The sequence below is a fragment of the Dysidea avara genome, chromosome 4 (assembly GCF_963678975.1).
Source record: "Dysidea avara chromosome 4, odDysAvar1.4, whole genome shotgun sequence".
Classification (NCBI taxonomy): Eukaryota; Metazoa; Porifera; class Demospongiae; order Dictyoceratida; family Dysideidae; genus Dysidea; species Dysidea avara.
This window is the reverse complement of record NC_089275.1, coordinates 43,358,513-43,380,432: the sequence shown is the minus strand read 5'-3', so window position 1 is coordinate 43,380,432 and position 21,920 is coordinate 43,358,513. Positions and strand designations below refer to the sequence as shown.

Here is a 21,920-nt window from a genome sequence, read left to right as displayed (position 1 = left end):
GAATGACTGTATGTGGCTGTACAGCTCTGTGGTGTTGAATAACTGCCTCTGCTGTGAATTTCCTTTCATTTTAGCCAGTTTTGAGACCTCAATGGCTCAAAACTTGGCCTAATTCATCCCTTGGCCTTCCTTTTCAATTTTTGAACACCATCTTGCCTGCCTTCCAGGCCCCCGCCTCCCACCCAATTTGCAGCTCGCCTGATACAGTCAACCTCGGTTTAAAAACTCTAAAATGGCAGGAAACTTAGTTGTTGGCTACTTGCACAGTGGATGCTCTGGAAGGTAAGGAATTGGTGTAAAAATGTGTGAAAATTTGGTACACATAGCTTCAACCATTGGCGAGCTACAACACACTACACACTAAACACTTAAAACCGGCATTTCTCGATATTTTTAAATAGGCGATAAGCCCGGTTTTGTCAGACTGGGTCACATATATATGAACAAGGTGCCACTCCAAGTTACAAATGGATTATTGGTTCAGCATGCTGATGACACTACTCTGATCTGCTGTGGACCCATCCCTGCAGCAGCAGTTCCTTTAATGAATTTGCAGTTAGTTTCTAGTTTTATTTCAGATAGCAGGAACTTTAACAAATCAAATGTTATGTGGTTTCGTGGCTATTGTAAGAAACAGGCAGATTATCCTCCCACGACTAAGGACACACATCTTAAAACAAGAAACTGAAAATTAGTATGTGGATAGGTAAACTATTGAACCTCAAACTGTTTGTGATTTGGAAGAAATCAAGCTAATGATCAGCATAAAGATACGATGCAAAAACTGACAGTGTGTAACAATCACACTATTGAGATTTGCTGTTAAGAATGACACTCTTCATTGGCATTGTTATTGTTCCTTTGCAGAATCTTGATCTAATGTTTGTTATCAACTATCCATCAAAAAGCGTCCACTGGCATCCTATTACAGTGCTCCCTGCCTCCTTGATTATCCAACCCCCTTAGGACCAAGACATGTTCAGATAATCAAAAAGTTTGGATAATCAAAGTCCATTCATTTATAATATACAGAGCCCTGTTCAAATACTCTAATAGGACATACATCTTAGACAAAATACTCTAATAGAGTAGTCATTTCTACTGTTCAGATAACCAAGTGTTCGGATAATAGAAGTTCAAATAATCAAGGGAGTACTGTACTTGCAATAGTGCCTGAAGGACCATGAGGGACAGTTCCTATAATACAGTGTGTACCTGTGACAAACATAATTATAAGCAAATATAGTTGGCTCTTGCCTGTATGCTCTGCTTACCTATGCGTACATGCCAAGAATACTAAATGAACAAGAATTTGTCAGTTATGATGCAGTGATCACTTTATTTTGAGCAGGAGTGGTGTTAGTATTTACAAAGACAATTAAGTAATTACTGTGGTGATAATCTAATTTACAGATAGACAAATTTGTGTATCTACATGTTTATCAATAAATTTACATAGCTTGTAAGTTATTCTATGGTATATTTATATTGTAGGATAAGGGAACTGTTGCTCCAGTGTACCACAAGGTATGATTATAAATGTGATGGAATTTTGGAAAATCACCCACATGGGCACATGTATTTAATGATTAAGTAATAAGCTGCTTGGTGCAAATTCACTTGTTAATGATTTTAATCAATTCTCAATTCCTTGAATTACAATCGATATGTAAACTGGACCCTGCACCAGCACACCCTCATGCTTAAAGCGCCAGTCAGCACTCAAAACGTAGCATTTGGTGCACGCCTCACTTAAATTAATCTGGGTCTGACCTGGATTGCTATCCGGGTTATCTGGTCATCTGGGTCAACAGTAGTGACCCGGTTTCAATGCTTCCCCGCACTAAACAGCATCACCCTAAATATTGAAATTCTGATTATTTCATGTGCAACAATATGGGTGATTTTCTGTGACAAATTTAAATTTGGATATGTGTATGTTAAGTCCAAATTGCTTGTTGCAAATACTGTATGTAATGAAATCCATGTGAAAAGAGTCAAACTGTGAAAAAGGGTGTGACCTTCAAACCTCCTGTGGAGAAAGATTTGTAAAATCAAAGTTGGCAGCCAAGAAATGGCTGCAATGATGTTGCATAACCATAATAATGCCGTCCGTTGTGGTCATATCTTGGCTGCACCTTTGATTTCATAATTTTTTGCTTTTGAAGGCCACACCATTTTTTCACAGCATCACAGTTTTGAAGACACAATACTATGTGTTTGATTTGTAGTGCTCTAATAAAGTACATACTTCTAATAGAACACACATAAAATGTTCTAGAGGATAGTTAACATGATGTGGTGATGTGAAATAATCCCACCACGTGAAGCCAGACCTAAGTTTTGATATAGATACCAAACTATACACATTTGTCTTGTAAGTAAGTATGTATACCTCACCTCGCCCCTGCTGGAATATCTGAATGGTCTCATAGCGAAACGCTATCTCTCTCAATACCCTCTGTACAAAGTCCCCACACTATCGCCACCATTTTTATGTTGAGACATCAATTTGGATAATGTCCATTATGTAGCCACATTCTGTTGCTTGTTGGATCATTATATATTTCAGCTATTCTATGTATTCTGTTAGCTGGTAGTTGTACATATATCATTAACATACTGTACTGTACATAGTCTGTACTGTATAGTAAGGATCATGGAGTTTGTACTTTTTCATGAAAAATAATTATTGACCAGGAACCAGCTTCACAGTACCTTGGTAGTTACTAGTATTGGTTAGCCTAAGTACATATTACCCTAAACACTTCCTACAAAAATGTTTAGAATTTTATGCTGATTGATTTACTAATGCCTTCAAAGAAGTGTAACATGATAACAGCTAAGGCTAGGGGCTTTTATATTATTGTTTTGCTGTTAGACATCACGTCAGTCCAACAGGTGCCTTTTGTCATATTGCAGTACATACAATGCACCTACCATGGACTTACTTAGCCAGTCCTTTGGCACCACTTTTTAGGATTTGGTCTTTATTTCTTTTGAATTGGCTAGCTGGAGAACAGTGTGAACCCAATACATTTTGCTATTGCTGTATACATATTTGCTGTGCCATTGCATTGATTTTAACTTGTGATTGTTAAGATTACCTGCTAAACAATACACTGGCAAACTAGAATGGCAGCATCTCAACTAGAACACTTTCTATTCTAAAACAGATGACTGGAGAGCTTTTGTGGAAAGTCTAGTCTAGTTTTTTTTTGTTTGCAAATGAATTAAGATGATAAACAAGTGAATGGTTTAGTAATCCTTCTGGGTGTGAAGCTTGTGAACAGTTGCAAACAAAAATGCACTCCACTCATGTACACATTCACACACACACACATGGCATTTTGTTGGTAGTATCATTTGTTTTTTCTACATGGATAAAGGCACGGCCACGCATGGTCAAAGACATAGTCATGTGTGGGCAAATGTACATGGACTAAAGTTCAGCTAAAGGCTGAGCAAAGAATAAAATTGCCACATTCCACGGAAAGAAACATGGCCATTCAAACATGCACACCAGCTCCATGTGTTTGTCATGGCATGGTTGTTAGGAGGCATGCCGGCATAATACTGAGCATAATAGGCTAGCAAAAGCACCAAGCATTATGCCAGCATAATAGGATGATTTTCAAGATTTTTAATTAAATGTGCAATGTGCATGCCAAAAATACAGCAAAACATGAACACACTACACCTTAATACTGTATTTCATATCAAGAAAATGTGCAATGTTATTATTATTATTGTTTCTTGGCTGATTATTCACACATTGCGGAAATAAGATTGAGATACTCAAATAGAACAGTCACTTACTCTGATGCTCTAATACAACAGCCAACTCTAGAGCATAATCTTTATTTTGAAAGCATAATACTATAAACTGCATGCAAGAAATATTGGAAATGCTCCATGCTGGACACATTGGAATTGTCACTATGAAATTACTTGCAAGAAGCCATAATATTATATTCATGGTGGCAAAAAAGATTGAAGGGATGGCGCAGTAATGTGATAATTTCTAGAGAATAGAATTAAACACATCAGGTCAGACCCCTCCATGAGGTTGAGAGGTTTGTACAAACATTTGAGAATACAATGAAAGCTGCCAAGAATGGCACAAGTTCCTTCAGTACTAAATTGGCAAAATTTTTGATTACATTTTGTACGTAGTACCCTGAATATCACAACAAGAGAATCACCTACCAAATTATTACTGTTTCATCATCAGATTTGTACCAGATTAACACTAAGCCTCTGTACAATTGTTGAGGGTAAGCAAACTGACCAGAAGATCAACCATGGCAAGAACAGTAATGAAAAAAAATTGAATTACGCCAACCTGTACTTGTCAAGAGTCACAGTTAAGAGCTAAAGTGGGTTCTTTGGATCACACTAGGTCCAATGAACTATAAAATGTGAGAAAACCGGTCTTATCGCCCATGTCAGCAGATTCGATTTTTGACCAAGAACACAAAGCTTACATGAGTAAACTATTTAATTTCACAATAGCTAGACTTGAGTGGTCTGCCTTTACTGGTTGCTTTTCCCAAGCCTAGTGGTGATCTGTACGAGTAGTGTGGGGCCTTAATGGAGCTCTGGTAAACCTGGGGATGGCTGTATGTGGCTGTACAGTTCCGTGGTGTTGAATAAAGACCTGTACTGTAAATTTCATTTCATTTTAGCCAGTTTTGAGACTTGAATGGCCCATAATTTATCCCTACGCCTTCCTTTTCAATTTTTTAAACAGCCTCTTGCCCTCCTTTTGGGCCCCTGCCTCCCTCCCCTTTTGGAGCTTGTCTGATACACTGTTTAAAAACTATCTAGAATGGTGGGAAACTTAGCTGTTGGCTACTTGCACAGTGGATGCTCTGGAAGGTAAGAAATTGGTGTAAAATTTGTGAAAAATTGGTACACAAAGCTTCAACCATTGGCGGGCTACAGCACACTAAATGCTTAAAATTGACATTTCTCGATACTTTTAAATAGGCGATAAGACCGGTTTTCCCAGACTGGGTCATTAATGGTTAATAAACTAATGGCAAAGTCTGAAAATGATGTGTCAACCAATTGCTAAAGAGCTGTGAGCTGACTAAAGCTGACGATAAGCTAACTGTGATGATGATAGTTTAATTGACTTTGAAAATTACCATTTCCAACTGATAAATCCAACCAATGAGTGCCCTGAAAAGTTGCTGTGCAAACACTTGATTAACTATCATTACAATTGCATTGGTAACGTCTTTGTGCTAGTGATCTGTATTCACAGGCTGTACCTTTCCCTATAATAGTAGTAGTGCTGACTTGAATAGCACTGAAATCTTTGTCAGGCAGTAAGGTAAAGCAGGAGAGCTATTATAAAATGCCACTTTGTTCACAATCTCAAGCTTCTCGGTTGGCTTCATCCATCTGATCACAGCTTACTAAGGTGCTAGCAAAGATACAAATAGTGTGTTTACAAATCAAATAATGTTATGCTGACGAAAGAGTTAAATATCTGAATAATTTTTTGTTTTAGCACTAAACAGTAAATTCCTTCAGACCTTTCCAACAAGTTCAAATAAAAATTTTAAAATTCTGTTTATAACAGAATTTTCCATGTATAACTCTACTGTGGTTTAGAGTATGGACTTGATTTCTTTACTGTTCAACATTGCTTCGATCCAAGTCAGGCCCTTCACCACCTGCAGCATGCATCATTGACTTACCTTTGTCCTCCTTAATTTGTGTCTTGTTTCTTTCTACATGCTATATAAGTGTTGATTCTTGGTAATGTGTACAGGGGCGGATCCAGAGTTTGGAAAGAGGGGGGGCACCTTGCTGAAAAAAGTTGAAGAGAAAAAAAAAAAGGTCACAAAAATAATAGCTAATTATCCTTTACCAAATATATTATATCATGTATGTTATGTAAAATAAAATCCTTATTTATAGCTTCATAGGTAAGCTACACTGCCTCATGAACATTGTGACTGCTTTATTAGAGTAATTGACTGCTCTATTAGAGTATCTTGATCTTGTATGCAATTTCTTGAGGAGGGGGGGCATTTGCCCCAAATGCCCCATCCTGGATCTGCCATTGGTGTACTGGGTTTGGTGCTGCATGAAGAATTGTTCATAATTTCCATAGCCAGGGATCGATTGCAGAGGCACTTCTTTGTTTGTTGATCCTATAATGGGTGGAGCAAAGTTGAAAATGAAGTGGAATAGCCACTTTTTACTTTTCAATAATTAAAGGTCCACTGAAATGGTAAATACACTTTGGCTATTACCAATCCTTGCTACTAGTGGGATAGGTTAGTGTATGTGATTTAGTTAGATTTTGTTTTGTTTAGTAGATATAACACATATTAGTGTATTGTGGTTTGTCAATTATAATACGTCATAATGCATCAGACAAAGAAACTTTAATACGCGTGAGGTACCATTGAAGCGACAGAAGCATCCATGTACAGCTAGATTCAATTTAGTTTCACGTCGTATCTAACGTAACTACTCAAAACATGGTAAGAACTTGTACTACAACCAGTCACAAGCTAGTAAGTGAATTTACGCTGGTCTTGTGGTGAAGTACGCTCGAGAACGCCTGTTAAAGGGACTGTAAATCAATAGCAGAGTGGTCGAAACATGTCTCGAGTTTATTTCTTAGATGTTTTGAATACACTGAAGGGTCCAATACAGCGGATGGAGATAGAGAAACAAGAGGAAACAATTGCGATGGCGCCACTGGCAAGGCATTCGGCTCTACCAGGCAGAGAAGCGACTCAGGGAAGTGTAATATAGGTACCATTGTTTGTTTCATGGTACTGCTAACCCAGCTTTGTAAACAATTCGAACTAATTTTACTTCAGTGAAGCATAATGAAGCGTGAGCTTTGATAGTGTGAAGTACACAGGCCGAGCTGCTACAGGCAACTACCAAGCAACTACAGGACAACTGTACTATTGTTTTCCAGCAGAACGTTCAAGTAATTTTAGAACACTACAGAGTTGAAAAGGAGAGCTTGGTATTGCCACCTGCACATTAGACTTTCAGTTTTTATCTGCCTTTCCCATGTGTAATAACAGTACTTCCGGTTCTTTGTCTTGCGTCACAACGTGATGTAACTAGACGTGGCTTAATATCTCAGTACAACAACATAATTGAATTATTAAAAAGGTGTTTTTATGCATTGCATGATACAAACAACCTATTTATTCAATAAAATGGCAAGTGAATTTTCCATTTCAGTGGACCTTTAATAGTCAGGTTGCGAGTTCAGTTGTAATATCTGTATAGTGACTGGATTGATTGTGGAAGTGCTTCTTGTACTGTTCTTCATTTGTACTTTACAATGGGTGGAAAATAGTTCACATTGCTTTGCAGTAATAGATAGTCAGTAGGCCTGCATCAAATATGTGAGTGCTATGCTAGCATATTAGGTGGATATTTCAAATTATGGTACATAATTCCATTTAAATAGATCGATACTCCCTAATAGAGCAGTAAGTGGAGCACTCAAATGCATTGTGCATGTAATAGTTGTAACACGGGCATGAGGGCTTTGCCTGATATATATGCCCTCTGCCCTCGGGCCTGCGGCCCTTGGGCAGACGGCATGCATATCAGGCAAAGTCCGAATTCCCCGTGTTACATCTAATATGTAACACTTATTAGGCTGATAGCCTGTACAGGGAAACCAATCACCCAAGCCAACACGAGTGCAGCCACTGGATATATTTTATATGGATACCTAAAATTTTCGATTATGAGTCAGCAGCTAGTACGTTCTGGTTATGTTCGGTTATGATAAATGGACATATCCTAGAGATATCACGGAGAATTTCCATTAAATGAGTTTCATGTTTTAATCAGTGCTATTGAATTGTTTATGGAAAAACTATGCAATTCACTAAAGGCCTAGAAAGGTAAGCTTGCTTGTAGAGTGGTTACTCTGTGCAGAGTGGTAACTTCATGATGGGGGTGTGTCTTTTTTTGAAAACATGTGGAAATGATCGATGAATACGCTATAGCACTAGCTTTCAACGTTTTTCAACTCGTAGGATGGCAAGGATAACAAAATACTCTCTGTCTGAGTGGTTTTCATAACAAAATCCAAGTCATGCATCCTAATCACGAGAGTGTTGATCGATCTCCACAATCGATTTCAGCATCAACATCTATATAATCATAGCCCAGTTGTAGATTGGCTACATTTCGTATGTAGCCTGGCTACATTTTGTATGTACCCTGGCTAGCTGGGCTACATACGAAATGTAGCCTGGGCAGCTCCTTTGATCTGAGGTGTGAAAGTGTTACATGTTCAGATAATCAAAGAGTTTGGATATTCAAAGCCCATTCATTTATACACAGAGCCTGTTCAAATACTCTAATAGAACATACATCTTAGACAAAATACTCTAATAATCATTTCTACTGTTCGGATAACTATGTATGTGTTCAGATAATAGAGGTTCGGATAATCAAGGGAGCACTAGCTGTAGCTCCTTAGATTAATTCTAATAGAACAGTCACTTTGTAGTGAAATACTCTAATTGAGCATTCACTGATTAAAATTTTCCAAGGAAATGTTGTTAACCTAGGAACATAATGCAAGCATAATGAGAGCACTGAAAAGCACAGTAGGTGAAAGTTTTGTGAAATTACTAAAGATTTTGGACAAACTTTTGAGCATATTTGACTCTGGCCTAGTAGTTGGCACAAGTTTGGTCACTGAATTGGTTTCTTTATGTGTCTTTCCTTTGATGCAATATGCACTGCTTTACCAGTCATAAATCACATTACAAAAAAGCAAAGAAACAAGTGTAAGAAATTCTGCATTTGAGTAGGGATCATAGCAATGAAAAGCAATTAATGAAACAAATGAGTTCATCTACAGCTGCAGCTATACTAGTGGAAATTAAAGGATATGTTAAAGCATAGCCGCGAGTGTTATATTATGAAAATTAAAGCACGAGGAATGTGGCCGAGATGCTAATAAAGCACAAGGCAAAGCCGAGTGCTTTGTTAGCATCGAGGCCAAGCGCTAAGTGCTTTATTTTTCATATAGCATGAGCAAGGCAATGCTTTAAATGATTTATGGAACTTTCTAGTCGTGTAGCTTCTTCATACACTAGGGCTTGTAATTAACATGTATTCCACGAATTATTAGCAACCTGAATACTCACAAACTAGTTTAACAAAGTAACTCATGCAGATTTCACCATAGTTTGGCATGATAGATACTCATCACGTATTTTTGCAGGATTGGGTCGTAACCCACAATCGATTCTATTGTGACACATGGAGAAGTATTTCCGTGATATCTCCAGGACATGTCCATTTACATTAACAAATGTAACAGCTAGAGCTACACTCATGTCCAATAGAGACCACACTCTGAAGTGATACGAAACACAATAATTAAGCACCTGTAACATTAGCAATGCAGGGGCGTTTAAATTGCTAGTAACAGCGTACTGAATTAAATGGAGGTGTAATGGGCTTGTTTGTACTAATCAACACTACATTACTTGTTTACAAGCAGCTGTCGAGGTACAACAACAACAACAATGAGTTGTAGACCAGTCGCTCGAGTCCAGTACTTTGAAACATAGCACACACCAGTAACAATGGCAATGCATGGGCGCTTAAACAGGTAGCAACAGCCACGCTGAGGTCCCGCCATGTAGGGAGGTGTAGAGGCTTGTTTCTAGTAACTAGGCATACATTTCTCATTTACAAGCAGCTGTCAACTCAAGGTACAATAACGAGTTGTAGTCTAAATAAGTTGGAAATCAAGAACCACGGGGTTCTATGGGATTTAGAAAACCCTCAGACCCTAGTAGCACCTGAGCGCAGTGGGGTGCTACAGCCTAGGGTCTTCAAGTCTGCAGCACATGTTGCTGCAGACCTTCAGTGCTGGTCACTGTAAAGCATTAATACAATAAATACTTTAGGATTAAGGAAGAAAATCCATCCCTCCTGGAGGAGACTGAGTGTGGCCCCGACTAGACATTGGGTGACCTGCAGTTCGATTCCTGGGGTTAAAGGGATTTTTTTCCTTACTTTGGCCCCTTTTCTGTTACACCTTTTCAGCTATAAGCCACTAAGTCTAAGTCCTTGAAATTAGGTTAGGTAACCCTAAGCAGGGCTCAACCCAGAATATTAACCTAGAGGGGGCGAAGTAAGTTGCTTCGGATTCTAGGGGGGTCTGGGGGCATGCTCCCCCAGGAAAATTTTGAAAATTTAGGTGTAAATATACTCAATTTTGGTGAAATTTTACTGTGATGCCATTGAATATTGACCATTGGATTATACAACTTTGGGATCAATTAAACCTTTCCATTTCTCAAGGCTTTAGGTATAAACCTAGGGGGGGCAATAGCTAACCCAGAGGGGGCCTGTGCCCCCCCCTAGATTAACCCCTGCTAAGGCTGCAGCACATGTTGCTGCAGACCTTCAGTGCTGGTCACTGTAAAGCATTAATACAATAATACAATACAATAATACAAGTTATCTAAATCCCGTAGAACCCTGGTTCTTATTACATACACTGTAGTTAGTGTTCATTTGACCTTCTCCAAGTAGCCCAGTGACTTTTGTTCAATGTGTAGTTTTAGGGCTATAAGAATTAAGTAACCCCACCTAACGTCACCATGCGTGCTATTATTGTGTAAATATGCATTCCCCAAAAGTTATTTGCGGGACTAAGGGTTAAGTAAAAGTATGTAGTTTCCTTGAAACATTTATTCAGTGACGATACAACCCGCTAATATTGACTTGAAATTCCAAATGCAGTTAAACAATGTACTGTATTGCAGATCATAATCTAAGCCAAAACAACCAAGCTGTAAAAAAAGAGTGCGGCCCCCAAAAAAGCTAAGGTGAAAAAAGATGTGAAATCCAAGGTGGTGGCCAAGAAATGGCTGTGATGGTAGGTTAATGACAAAATTTTAATTACGACAATTCAGGTGAATTTGTGTTGCCTTCTCCACTAGGATTCAGCACCAAATTCACCTGAATTGTCGTAATTTAAAATTTTGCCATTAACCTACCATCACAGCCATTTCTTGGCCGCCACCTTGGATTTCACATAATTTTTCACCTTGGCTTTTTTGGGGGCTGCACTTTTTTTACAGCTTGGCTGTTTTGGTTTAGATATCACTTCTTTTTGTATTGTAAGTCACAAAGCTGGCCAATATGGCTTTGATGCTTCCTTTTAATTTGTTTTTTTTTCTTTACTGCAGGAATTGTGGAACAAAGGAAGTAATTGTGTGTATAGCTTTTGTCTGATGAAATATTTGTATATATTTACATTGAAGTATGATTATCACATACTGCAGTTAATAAGGTGACTTCTTACATAACTGAACTGTAGCTGAAACTCTCATTGTTTGTAGCTGAACTCTTTTCAGGGTGATTTGTTTCTAGCTGAACTCTCTACAGGATGATTTGTTTCTAGCTGAACTCTCTACAGGGTGATTTGTTTGCAGCTGAACTCTCTACATGGAGATTTCTTTGTAGCTGAACTCTCTACAAGGTGACTTGTTCTAGCTGAACTCTCTACAGAGTGGCTGAATTCTCTACAGGGTGTTTTTTTTGCAACTGAACTCTCTACAAGACGATTTGTTTCTAGCTGATCTCTCTATAGTGTAACTTGATTGTAGCTGAACTCTCTACTGGATGGTTTCTTTGTAGCTGATCTCTCTACAGGGTGACTTGTTTCTAGCTGATCTCTCTACATGGTGACTTGTTTCTAGCTGATCTCTGGATGACTTGTTTCTAGCTGATCTCTCTACACGGTGACTTGTTTATAGCTGAACTCTCTATAGGGTTATCTGTTTGTAATTGAACTCTCTACAGGATGGTTTCTTTGTAGCTGATCTCTCTATGGGGTGACTTGTTTCTGGCTGAACTCTCTACAGATGATTTGTTTGCAGCTGAACTCTCTACATGGTGGTTTCTTTGTAGCTGATCTCTCTACAGGGTGATCTGTTTGTAGCTGAACTCTCTACAGTAGGATTTGTTTGCAGCTGAACTCTCTACATGATGGTTTCTTTGTAGCTGAACTCTGTACAAGGTAACTTCTTCTAGCTTATCTCTCTACAGGGTGACTTGTTTGTAGCTGAACTATCTGCAGGGTGATTTGTTTGTAGTTGAACTCTACAAGATGATCCTTCTAACTGATCTCTCTACAGGATGACGTTTTCTAGCTGAACTCTCTACAGGGTGATCTGTTCATAGCTGAACTCTCTACAGGGTGATATGTTTGCAACTGAACTCTCTACATGGTGGTTTCTTTGTAACTGAACTCTCTATAAGGCGATGTCTTGTAGCTGATCTCTCTACTGGATGACATCTCTCTATATAGTTATATCTTTCTCTATAGAGTTATAATATGTTTGTATAGCTGAACTCTTTACAGAGTGATTTTTTTGATTGGTTGCTGAACTTTCCAGCTACACGGTGACTTGTTTGTACTACAGAGTGACTTGTTTGTAGCTGAACTCTCTACAGAGTGACTTACTTGTAGCTGAACATTGCATAAAGTAACTTGTTTGTAGCTGATCTAGATGAACTCTCTACTGGGTAGTTTTTTTGTAACTGAAACCTCTACACAGTGACTTGTTTGTAGCTGAATTCTCTACAGAGTGACTTTTTGTAGCTGAACTCTCTACAAGGTGACTTGTTTATAGCTGAATTCTCTTCAGTGTGACTTATAATGTTCCGAATCTCTACAGCAACATATTTGTAGCTGAACTCTCTACAGGGTGACTTGCTTGTAGTTGAATTGTCTATAAGATTAACTGTTGTAGCTGAACTCCATACAGAATAACTTGCAATGTAATATAATTCTATAATGGAGTAAGTTATAAACATAGCTGAATGCTCTATTAGGGTGACTGTTCTATTAGAGTATCTTGATCTCGCATATGCTACATGTAGTTGGCTTTGGAATCATAACTCAGTGGTTTGTAATCCGATTCTTCTGTACTAGTGCAAGAACTTTCTATGATAATTATTCCAGCTACACACCAATTTTCAGCTCACTGCTCTAAGCGATTTGCCTGGTAGACGTGAAAACTAACAGTTTTTTATTTATAAAAACTGATCACGTAATTGTGACACAGGTTGGGTTTTGTGTCATATCTCGATGGCCTTTAACTGGATTCCTTTCAAACCACAAAAAGGCACTCCTACAATAGTTACTCCATCTACATAGCAATTTTCAGCTCATTCCTTCAAGCGGTTTACCCTGTGGGCGTGACAGACCTTCGACCTTATTTTACGCAAATAATCGGTCATAACTCTGTGAATGTTCACCGGACCGGATTCCTACCAAACTTGGTACTGAGATTCGCCTTAATGAGCTCTTTACGTGTGCCAAATGTGAGCCCGATTGGAGCATGCATTCGTGTTTTATGGCAGATTTTGCAAAGTGTGTGAAATGAAGAAGTAGAAGAGGAAAAAAAAACGAAGAAAAATCCCAAACTTTGGCCACTCGTATCTCGGAAATGGCTGGAGTGATTTTCTTCAAATTTGGAATGTGGACTCCCCTACCTAGCCGGCACTTCTGTAGCAACTTTGGTTTCAATCGGATAAGGAATCACGGAGCTACAAAGGTGTGAATATCGCATTTACTTTCTTCCTGTTAATATACTCATGGTGTGGTGTGCCGGCTTCTTGGGCCGCCCGACACACTACCATGTGTCTTGATAATAATGACAATCTTATTTTGTTTATGTGTTTATGTAGGTAATAGACAAAAACAGAGAAGTGCTGCTGAAGAACCTTGACAAGGCGCAAAAGCTACATGGCACCATTCCAGTCAGATATCTGAATGTTTTTGTGACTGGATCAGGAGCTACTGGTAAAACTAGTTTTGTGAACTTGCTTCTACAGAAGAAATTTAGTGCAGTACATCATAGCACCAATATTGTCCATAACAACCACACAGTGTCAGTGAGAATGGCACCTGGTCCAGAGTCATCTGATAACGTTTCTTTGATTAACGTTTCCACTGATTTCAAGACGAGCCTTCTTCGATCTGCATTGCTTTCAAGAAAATTTACTACATTATCTGTTGACAACAAGAATGAAGCCTCCAATTCCATGGAATTCTCACCACCTGAAAGACAAGATAAACAAAAAAACAATCTTTCTGTGCAACAAGTTGATTCTCATTCTGCTATGGAACAGATTGATGGACAACATCTGGAGGCAAACAAAGATCCGGAATTGCACCATTCCCATGCAGCATCTAATACTCCTACCTTTGTCTACCAAACGGGAGAGGCTCTGAACATCATCAATGTGCTGGACACCGGGGGTCAACCACAGTATGTGCACTTGTTACCGACAATGAATATTAGCCCAACAATCACATTTGTTGTACATGACTTATCCAAAAGCCTTGATGATCAAGTATTGGTGGAGTGCAGTCAACATGGCAAGCACACGTTTGCACCATATCATTTGAACTACTCCAACCGGGATATGATCAAGTTGCTAATGTCATCTGCCAATGATGCATTGGAAAGAACGCCTTCTGAAATTCCACACCTAGTTACAAATGCAGGTGAAAATAAGAAATCACATATCTGTTTGGTGGGTACTCATGCAGACAAAGTATCATCAGATACTGGGATGAAAACTGCTGATGAGTTAGCTGCTACTGTAGGCAATGCACAATGTAAGGCTTCAGTTTGGGAGACAACAGAAGGTAAAGTGTTGTTTTCTGTAGATAACACTACTGCTGGCAATCTGAACAGTGAAGACCCAGTTGCAGATGTGATTCGAGCAAGGATTGAATCCTTAGCCTCAGAAAAGGAAGTTTATGAGTTGCCTGTATCATGGATTCTATTTGAGCTTGAAATTCGAGATGTCTGTACTAAAAATCAGATGTCATATCTTTCGTTTAATGATTGTGTTTCCCTTGCAAATGATGCAGGGTTGATTACTGATGTGGAAGAAATTAGGAGTGCTTTGCTCTATCATCATTCTTTGGGTGCTCTTCTATACTTCTCAGAGGTTCCAGGATTGTGCAATTATGTCATTATTGACCCACAATGGTGGTTTGATAAACTGAGTAGTGTGGTATGTGCCACTTTTCAACAAGATTCTCCTGATAATCAAGCTGTTCAGAAACTAAAATACGAAGGTCTTTTTTCCAAGGATTTCCTTCAGCACATTGAATGGAAAGATGATATTAAACAAGAGTACTTCTTGTCTTTGCTTGTTCACAAAAAGATTATTGCTCCCGTCATGACAGAAAAGGATAGAGGAGTATACTTTATGCCTTTTGTTTTGCCAACTTTCACTTTGCAGCAAAAAGAAAAGGTTCTTGCTCAGTATGGACAACTTCTTGGAGAGCCATTACTTTTTCGATTTCGTTCAGGTCTCTTACCAAGAGGATTTTTTTGTTCTTTAGTAGTGCAACTGCTACAGAATTTGCCTACAGGTTGGTACCCTCGTTTTTCTGATAATGGAGTATGTCACACCTTCAGTAATTTAACCACACTGAGTATACCTGATGGTTATTCCTTGTCATTGTTTGATAAAGTGTCTTATTTTGAAGTGCAAATGAGGCACATTGATAATACTTCGCCAACTCATATTCATGTTAAGGCCTACAACCGTTTGGTATATGCTCTTACAGAAGTTTGTGTTCACTTAAATTTTGATTATGGAAGGCTGCAGTATGGCTTTTTGTGTCAGTGTGGTAAAACCAATGAAGATCATGTTGCTGTTCTACCAGAAAACATTTCTTCTGCAACAATTCATGCTGGATGTACTGTTTACAATGCATTCCACATGAAACTGAACTCTTCACAATTGATGTGGTTCATGTATGAAAAAATGACCAAGTCTGACAGTGGTAAGTGGCAATGCAGATTATAAATTTAGTTATTTTGTGATTTAATAAGAGAGTTTATATTTTCTACCTACAGTGTGTAAACTTATGTCTTCTATAAATAATACTCTTCTTAAATAACCAGCTACGACATGCAACTTGTTAGTATATCATGTTTTTGTTTATGCAGTGTCTGGTAATGAATTTGAAATGGACCTGCTAACTGTCAAGGCACCTGATGAACCAGATATTAAAAGTACATATATGTATATATGCACTTATAGCTATATGTAGCTCTTAGCTAAATATAATTGTACTTGTATTAAATGTGGGTGATATTTATGCCTAAAAATTTCATACACATTGTTAATGGCTTATAGTTTATTCATTATTATTATAATATTACAATTGCTAATATCAAACAGTACAATAGTACCGTTTAAGTAGGACAAAAATGACGTGCCACCTAAAATTCTGCCTTCAACAATTATCTTAGAGACATCTTATGCAATGAATATCACCTTTACAGAATGATAATAGTCCATCTAACATCAAATACTGCATTAAGAACAAGAAAACACTAATAAGCGGCCGGATATGGAATTTTTAAAAAAAATTGCTATAACTCGAATTTTAGACTGACTGCCAGCCTGCCTGCCTGCCTGACCACAGTCGCAAGCCTAGAGGCCAAATGAAACAGCCCACAGCCAGCATTTTACACTAAAATAGCAAACTCACTGGTGGGATTTGTTTTTAGGGGTTCCGACGAGTTTGTGCTCTCTGCACCTTGTCTTTCCTTTATCGTCAATCAAGCTCATTGTCTTCTTGTTGTTGCAATGAAACCATATCGAGGCATTGGTTTTTCTATCAACACTTTTCTTGAGCAACATATTTAGACGCTGCAAACTTATTTAAGCACTGATGCCTTGGTAGATACCTGTAACTTCATGATAGGTTCAATGCCACACCTATTGATTAGTTGGTGCGATCTTGGTTGATTAATAACGATCGAGCACTGAGACCGTATCTCTTAACAATCTATCATGATGACACACCCCATTATTGTTGGCCTAGTTGTATTTCATAATGCTAGCACCACGAAAATATGAAATAGTGGCACACCCCCTGGCTGACTTGAGATACTCTAATACAGCAGTCACTCTAATAGAACAGTAACACATGTGTAGCTGTATGTTATAACAAAAAAAAACCAAACAAACTAGTATATTATGAATATTAATTCAACAAATGAAGTAGGGAACCAAGCGATAAAACTAATATGCCAATGTAGGGATTTTCCCACCGAGCTATGCTGTAATATCATTCATCTCTTGTTTCAATGCTTGGATCCCTACTTCATTTTTGAATTAATATGTATACACATAATAGTTATGCCATGGGTACGAGCAAGGCCACCCAGAGAAATGAAGGGGCCCAGGGCAAGGAGTTATAGCCCCAATGGCAAGGAGGGTTTCATTCTGAAGTACAACTTCACCCAAGCTGTAGGTTGAAGACCAAAAAGGTCATTACATGGTGACAATAACAGTAGCTGCCTCTCACCAACCATATCTCCTTATTTATAAGCTTGCTACACTGAAGAATACTGTGACTGCTCTATTAGAGTATATCGATCATTTAAACAGGATTCAAGGAGCCCTTCATGGGGCCTCCTGGGCTCCTTTCAGGCTGGGGACCGGGCAAAATTCCCCAGTTGCTCCCCTCCCCCCACCCACGCGGCCCTGGGTGTGAGTGCATATACATTGCTTAACTAATACACAAGGGCATGCATTTTGTCATAGTCTGATGCCATTCTAAAGAAATTCACTAATGATGAATGATGTCACTAATACAGTAGTTAACAAACAAGAGTAAGGAAAATTTTGGGAATATGCAAGGATCATTAGTGTTTAAACAAGGAGGGTTATCATCTGGAGTGCAGGATTAAATTTGCCTGTCAGGCAATGATACTGTAGCATTTTTTTTATTGTAACCCTTGTAGTATTTCTAATGTTTCCTTACACTTGTAGACTCTACACTTGTTAAAATTGATTTCATGGCAATTTCTAGTCTTGTATTACCAGTCATTAGCATTGTAGCAGCCTCCTCTTTGCTACAAATGGGCACTTTTGATCTTATGTGCTAATGCCAAGAGTGAATAATAATAAAAGAGGTCTTTTACCCCTTCTAATACCTCTTTTATTATTTGCTCTTGCTAATACCCATATAATACATCCATTCTATGGTTGAGACAAGTAATTCAAAGCTTCAAAGCTTTGTCCAGTTTCATAACATTCAGATGTTGCTTTACTCCACCAAAGCTTCATTACCATGGACACTAACAAGTTAAACCAATTGCACAAGTATTGTGACTCCTTGTGGAAGCTGCCATTTATTTATGTATTTTTTTGGTGTAGTTATAGTTTAAACGATGAATTTACTGGAGCTATAACAAAGTGTAGGAGTTTGTACTACAGTGTATACCCTAATAACCATCAATTGTGTTCATTAATTGTTCACATGACATGTGTAACAAAGCTTTGAAGCTTCGGTAACATTTTCAAAAGAAGCTTCGGAGGATGTATTTGTTCATTCGTTCCAACCCTAATCCATTCATCTTGTATTTAGAAACACTCTCTTCCCTTGACCTATATAGCCACTGGATGTTGCAGTTGCAAATCAGATTTAAACCTCCATAAGTGTGTTACAATTGTTACATACATGCAGCATATGTGACTGGATCTACGAAAGCCATTCTTATCACCCAAGACAGGAAGTTTGATTTTTTCACACAAACACAAAGCCTAATGAATGCACTATCAAGTTTCACTGCCACAGTCGACGAGAGTAAAGTGGTCTGCTTTTGCTGGCTGCTTTTTTAGAGCACAGTGGCGATACGTACGAGTGGTCTGGGGTCTTGATGGAGCCCTGGCCAACCAGGTGATGGCTGTGTGTGGCTGTACAGCTCTGTGGTGTTGGACAATGACCTGTGCTGTAAGTTTCCTTTCATTTTAGCCAGTTCTGAGCCTTGAATGGCCTATAACTTGGCCTAATTCATCCCAGCACGTTTCTTTTCAATTTTTGAACACCATCTTTCCTGCCTTCCAGGGCCCCCGCCTCCCACCCTTCTGGAGCTCTCCTGATACAGACAGCTTTGGTTTATAAACTATCTAAAATGGCAGGAAACTTAGCTGTTGACTAATTCTTCAGTGGATGATCAGGAAGGTAAGAAATTGTTGTGAAACGTGTGAAAATTTGGTATGCGTAGCTACCACCATTGGCCAGCTACAACACACTGAATATTTAAAACCGACGTTTCTCGATACTTTTAAATGGGTGATAAGACCGATTTTCCCAGAGACTGTCACATATCACAAATGATCATCAAATAATTTCTGTTTACATAGCTATACAAATATTCTCCAATGCACACATTGAATTGTTTGGCAGTACTTCACACTGTTTTATGATGGTAACACAGCATTGCAGTGCTAAGTGCTAAAGCTAACGTGAAGTGGTATGTTTGTTCATGGGTCAGTGCTTGTTCATGAAGGTCATATCAAGTTTAGTATACTTGAGTAAACAAGTCCACTATTAACTGTAAAATTCTGTAACAACGTAATAGTGTATTTGACTGGTTAATAGCTGCAGCTCGTATAATAGCTGCTCCCAGATAGTAGCCACTCTACAGCCTAGATTTATTGTCATAAGAGCGGAGCTGCAGCTTGTATCTGATATTGATAAAAGTGTAGTTATGACACGTTTGAAGTGGAAACTGGGCAAAGGAGTTGTTTTAAGTCAGTTCTGAGAGAAGTTAAAATGAATGATAATAATTAAACACAAGGTCACTCATTTGTGAATCCATATAAACACCATAGACTGCTGCCACACAAACCCATAGTAGCCACCCTCAGATAGTAGTTGCCTTTGTATACGTAACTGCAGCTATTAACTGGTCAAATACAGTATGCATGATCTTTTTGTTATACAGGTATGCGTACAATAATTTTGGGAGTAATCAGTAGTGTGAAAAATCAGGAGTGATCAGATGATCTTCAGATTATAAAAAACATTTATGCAATACAAGTCAATAGAGCAGTCACCCATATTAAAGTTGTTCATAAATAAACACTGGGTCCTAAAGAGGTGCTACCTTAATACAAGGTCTTGTATGAGATTACAATAACTAGAACCAGGTTTACTACAACTTGTGAAACTAGGGACTTATCAAACAGCAGTAGCTACAAGGACAAGCATGGAAATAAATGCCCAGGCATCTAATCGGATAATATTATGGTACCCTAATAAAATAATCAGCCCATGCAGTGATACGTGCATGACTACTCTATCAGTCACTTGATATTTTAAGTGTATGCTTGCTATATGGTAGTTATTTTACAGCTGCAGAAGAAATATACTTTTAATTACTACAGGAATAATCTTGGGAATAATGGTGAAGGAGAAAAAAATTGCCAAAAAGAAGAGGAAGTTTGAAAAGTGTAATGTATTTAAGCCTACTTGCTTAGCAGATAGTTACTGATAGATACTATACACATAGTTTGAGCTAGTCAAAACCATACGAATATTATAATTAAGATTGTTGCACAAATACATACCATGCATGGCTCGATTGCTGGTGTCCATATTTGGAATCTTAATTGTGTCACTTGTCTTCATTTCAGGATCTGAGATGGTATTACTACGTGAGAAAGTAGTTCCCAGAGTAGCAACTGACTAGAATGTGGTGGCCGATTGTTTGGAGTTTGAAGAAGAAGACAAAAGGCTGATAGGAGAGAAGTTTCACCACGATCCGATTAAATGTTGTGAGAAATTGTTGGAGGACTGGCTATTTGGTGACAAAGGTGTTTCCCCAAAATCTTGGTCTAAGTTGATTGAGGTACTGAGAAAATCTGATCTTGTAGCAGTATTGGAAGAGATAGTTGAAGACCTAGTAGTGGCAGGATTGTTTGTGTAATTTTTCAACAACAAAACTATAATTATAGTTATAGCATATACTTTATCACTGTTATGCACATGTGACACTTCCATAGTTCCCAATGTATTCACTCACGCATAAATTAGCATGTACATGTGTAGCATCTAAAGGAGGTAATGGTGGAATGTATAGCTATTACAAACGTCACTCACTATAAAAGTTTCTTAGACTTCAAAGCAGCTGTAAGTTGATGAAGAATAATTCTTTCCATCACCTTAACAACAATGGGGAAGTGAGGCTGGTAGGATGATATAAAAGAAGGTGCTTATTGCCTTTGATGAGCAGGAACAATGTCAGCAGTACAGCTACATTACCGACTTTAATACTTAAAAATGAAAGACTGCTCTATGAGTAGGCCCCACACAAATCTAAACATACTTGAAGACCTCATTAATTAAACCACCTCATTATAGTTATTGTGTCAAATAGGCCCAGAGGTTTGGTTGTTCGTGACTGTTGCCAATGGAATTTGACCGGCAAATTTGAATTCTACAAAGAGTCAACTTCATTGGCTATTGCTGCACATGGTTGTGGACAGCCATCCTGAAAGTCCCTATAGATCATTTGTGTGACAATTGTGTCCAGTTAAGCAAAAAGTGGTTTTTTTTGGTAAGGGGAGTTTGACAAAATCCTATATTACTATTGAAATAAATTGGGTAAAAAAGTATGCATGTCTCATAAATTTTTTGTGCATGGTATAATTGCTTTGGTATGCAGCTGAAATTAATAAAGTCTATACACTATTGGACTTGCCTGATCAGGAAGTGTATGAAAATCTGTGTCATGTTCATTCGGTAAAAGGTACGTGATTATGGGCGGTTATTTATTATGTGGTAGAATAAATTACCATTGTCATTTCGTTGTTAGAATAGCCTTATTTGCACATAAAAATAGAAAAAGCACTATATACCTTGACAGATTTACCTGTTCATAGTGAACAGATTGATCCATTTATAGCTTGCTTTCAGTCTTGATTAATTAAATATAAGCACCTGTAGTTTATTTCTTGCTATTCCAACTAACTCCAAGACTATATGGCTAAAACTTATGCTGTCCACTCTTTTGTTACTATCAATAACAGAGAAGTAATAA

General features: G+C 38.2%; 1 protein-coding gene and 1 long non-coding RNA gene across 2 annotated transcripts in view; both read left to right on the top strand.

Annotated features, from left to right (window-relative positions):
- The window catches only part of LOC136252266 (uncharacterized), a 90,122-nt gene that overhangs the window by 3,803 nt on the left and 64,399 nt on the right, over positions 1 to 21,920 (top strand). Inside the window, exons 5-6 of the mRNA XM_066044678.1 lie at positions 1,495 to 1,527; positions 13,738 to 15,859. Of these exons, the coding sequence (XP_065900750.1) occupies positions 1,495 to 1,527; positions 13,738 to 15,859 (2,155 nt within the window). The remainder of the gene's footprint in view (positions 1 to 1,494; positions 1,528 to 13,737; positions 15,860 to 21,920) is intronic.
- LOC136252275 (uncharacterized) lies at positions 16,101 to 20,940 on the top strand. The gene is made up of 2 exons (XR_010699440.1): positions 16,101 to 19,057; positions 20,515 to 20,940. It is a non-coding gene; the product is annotated as an uncharacterized lncRNA (long non-coding RNA).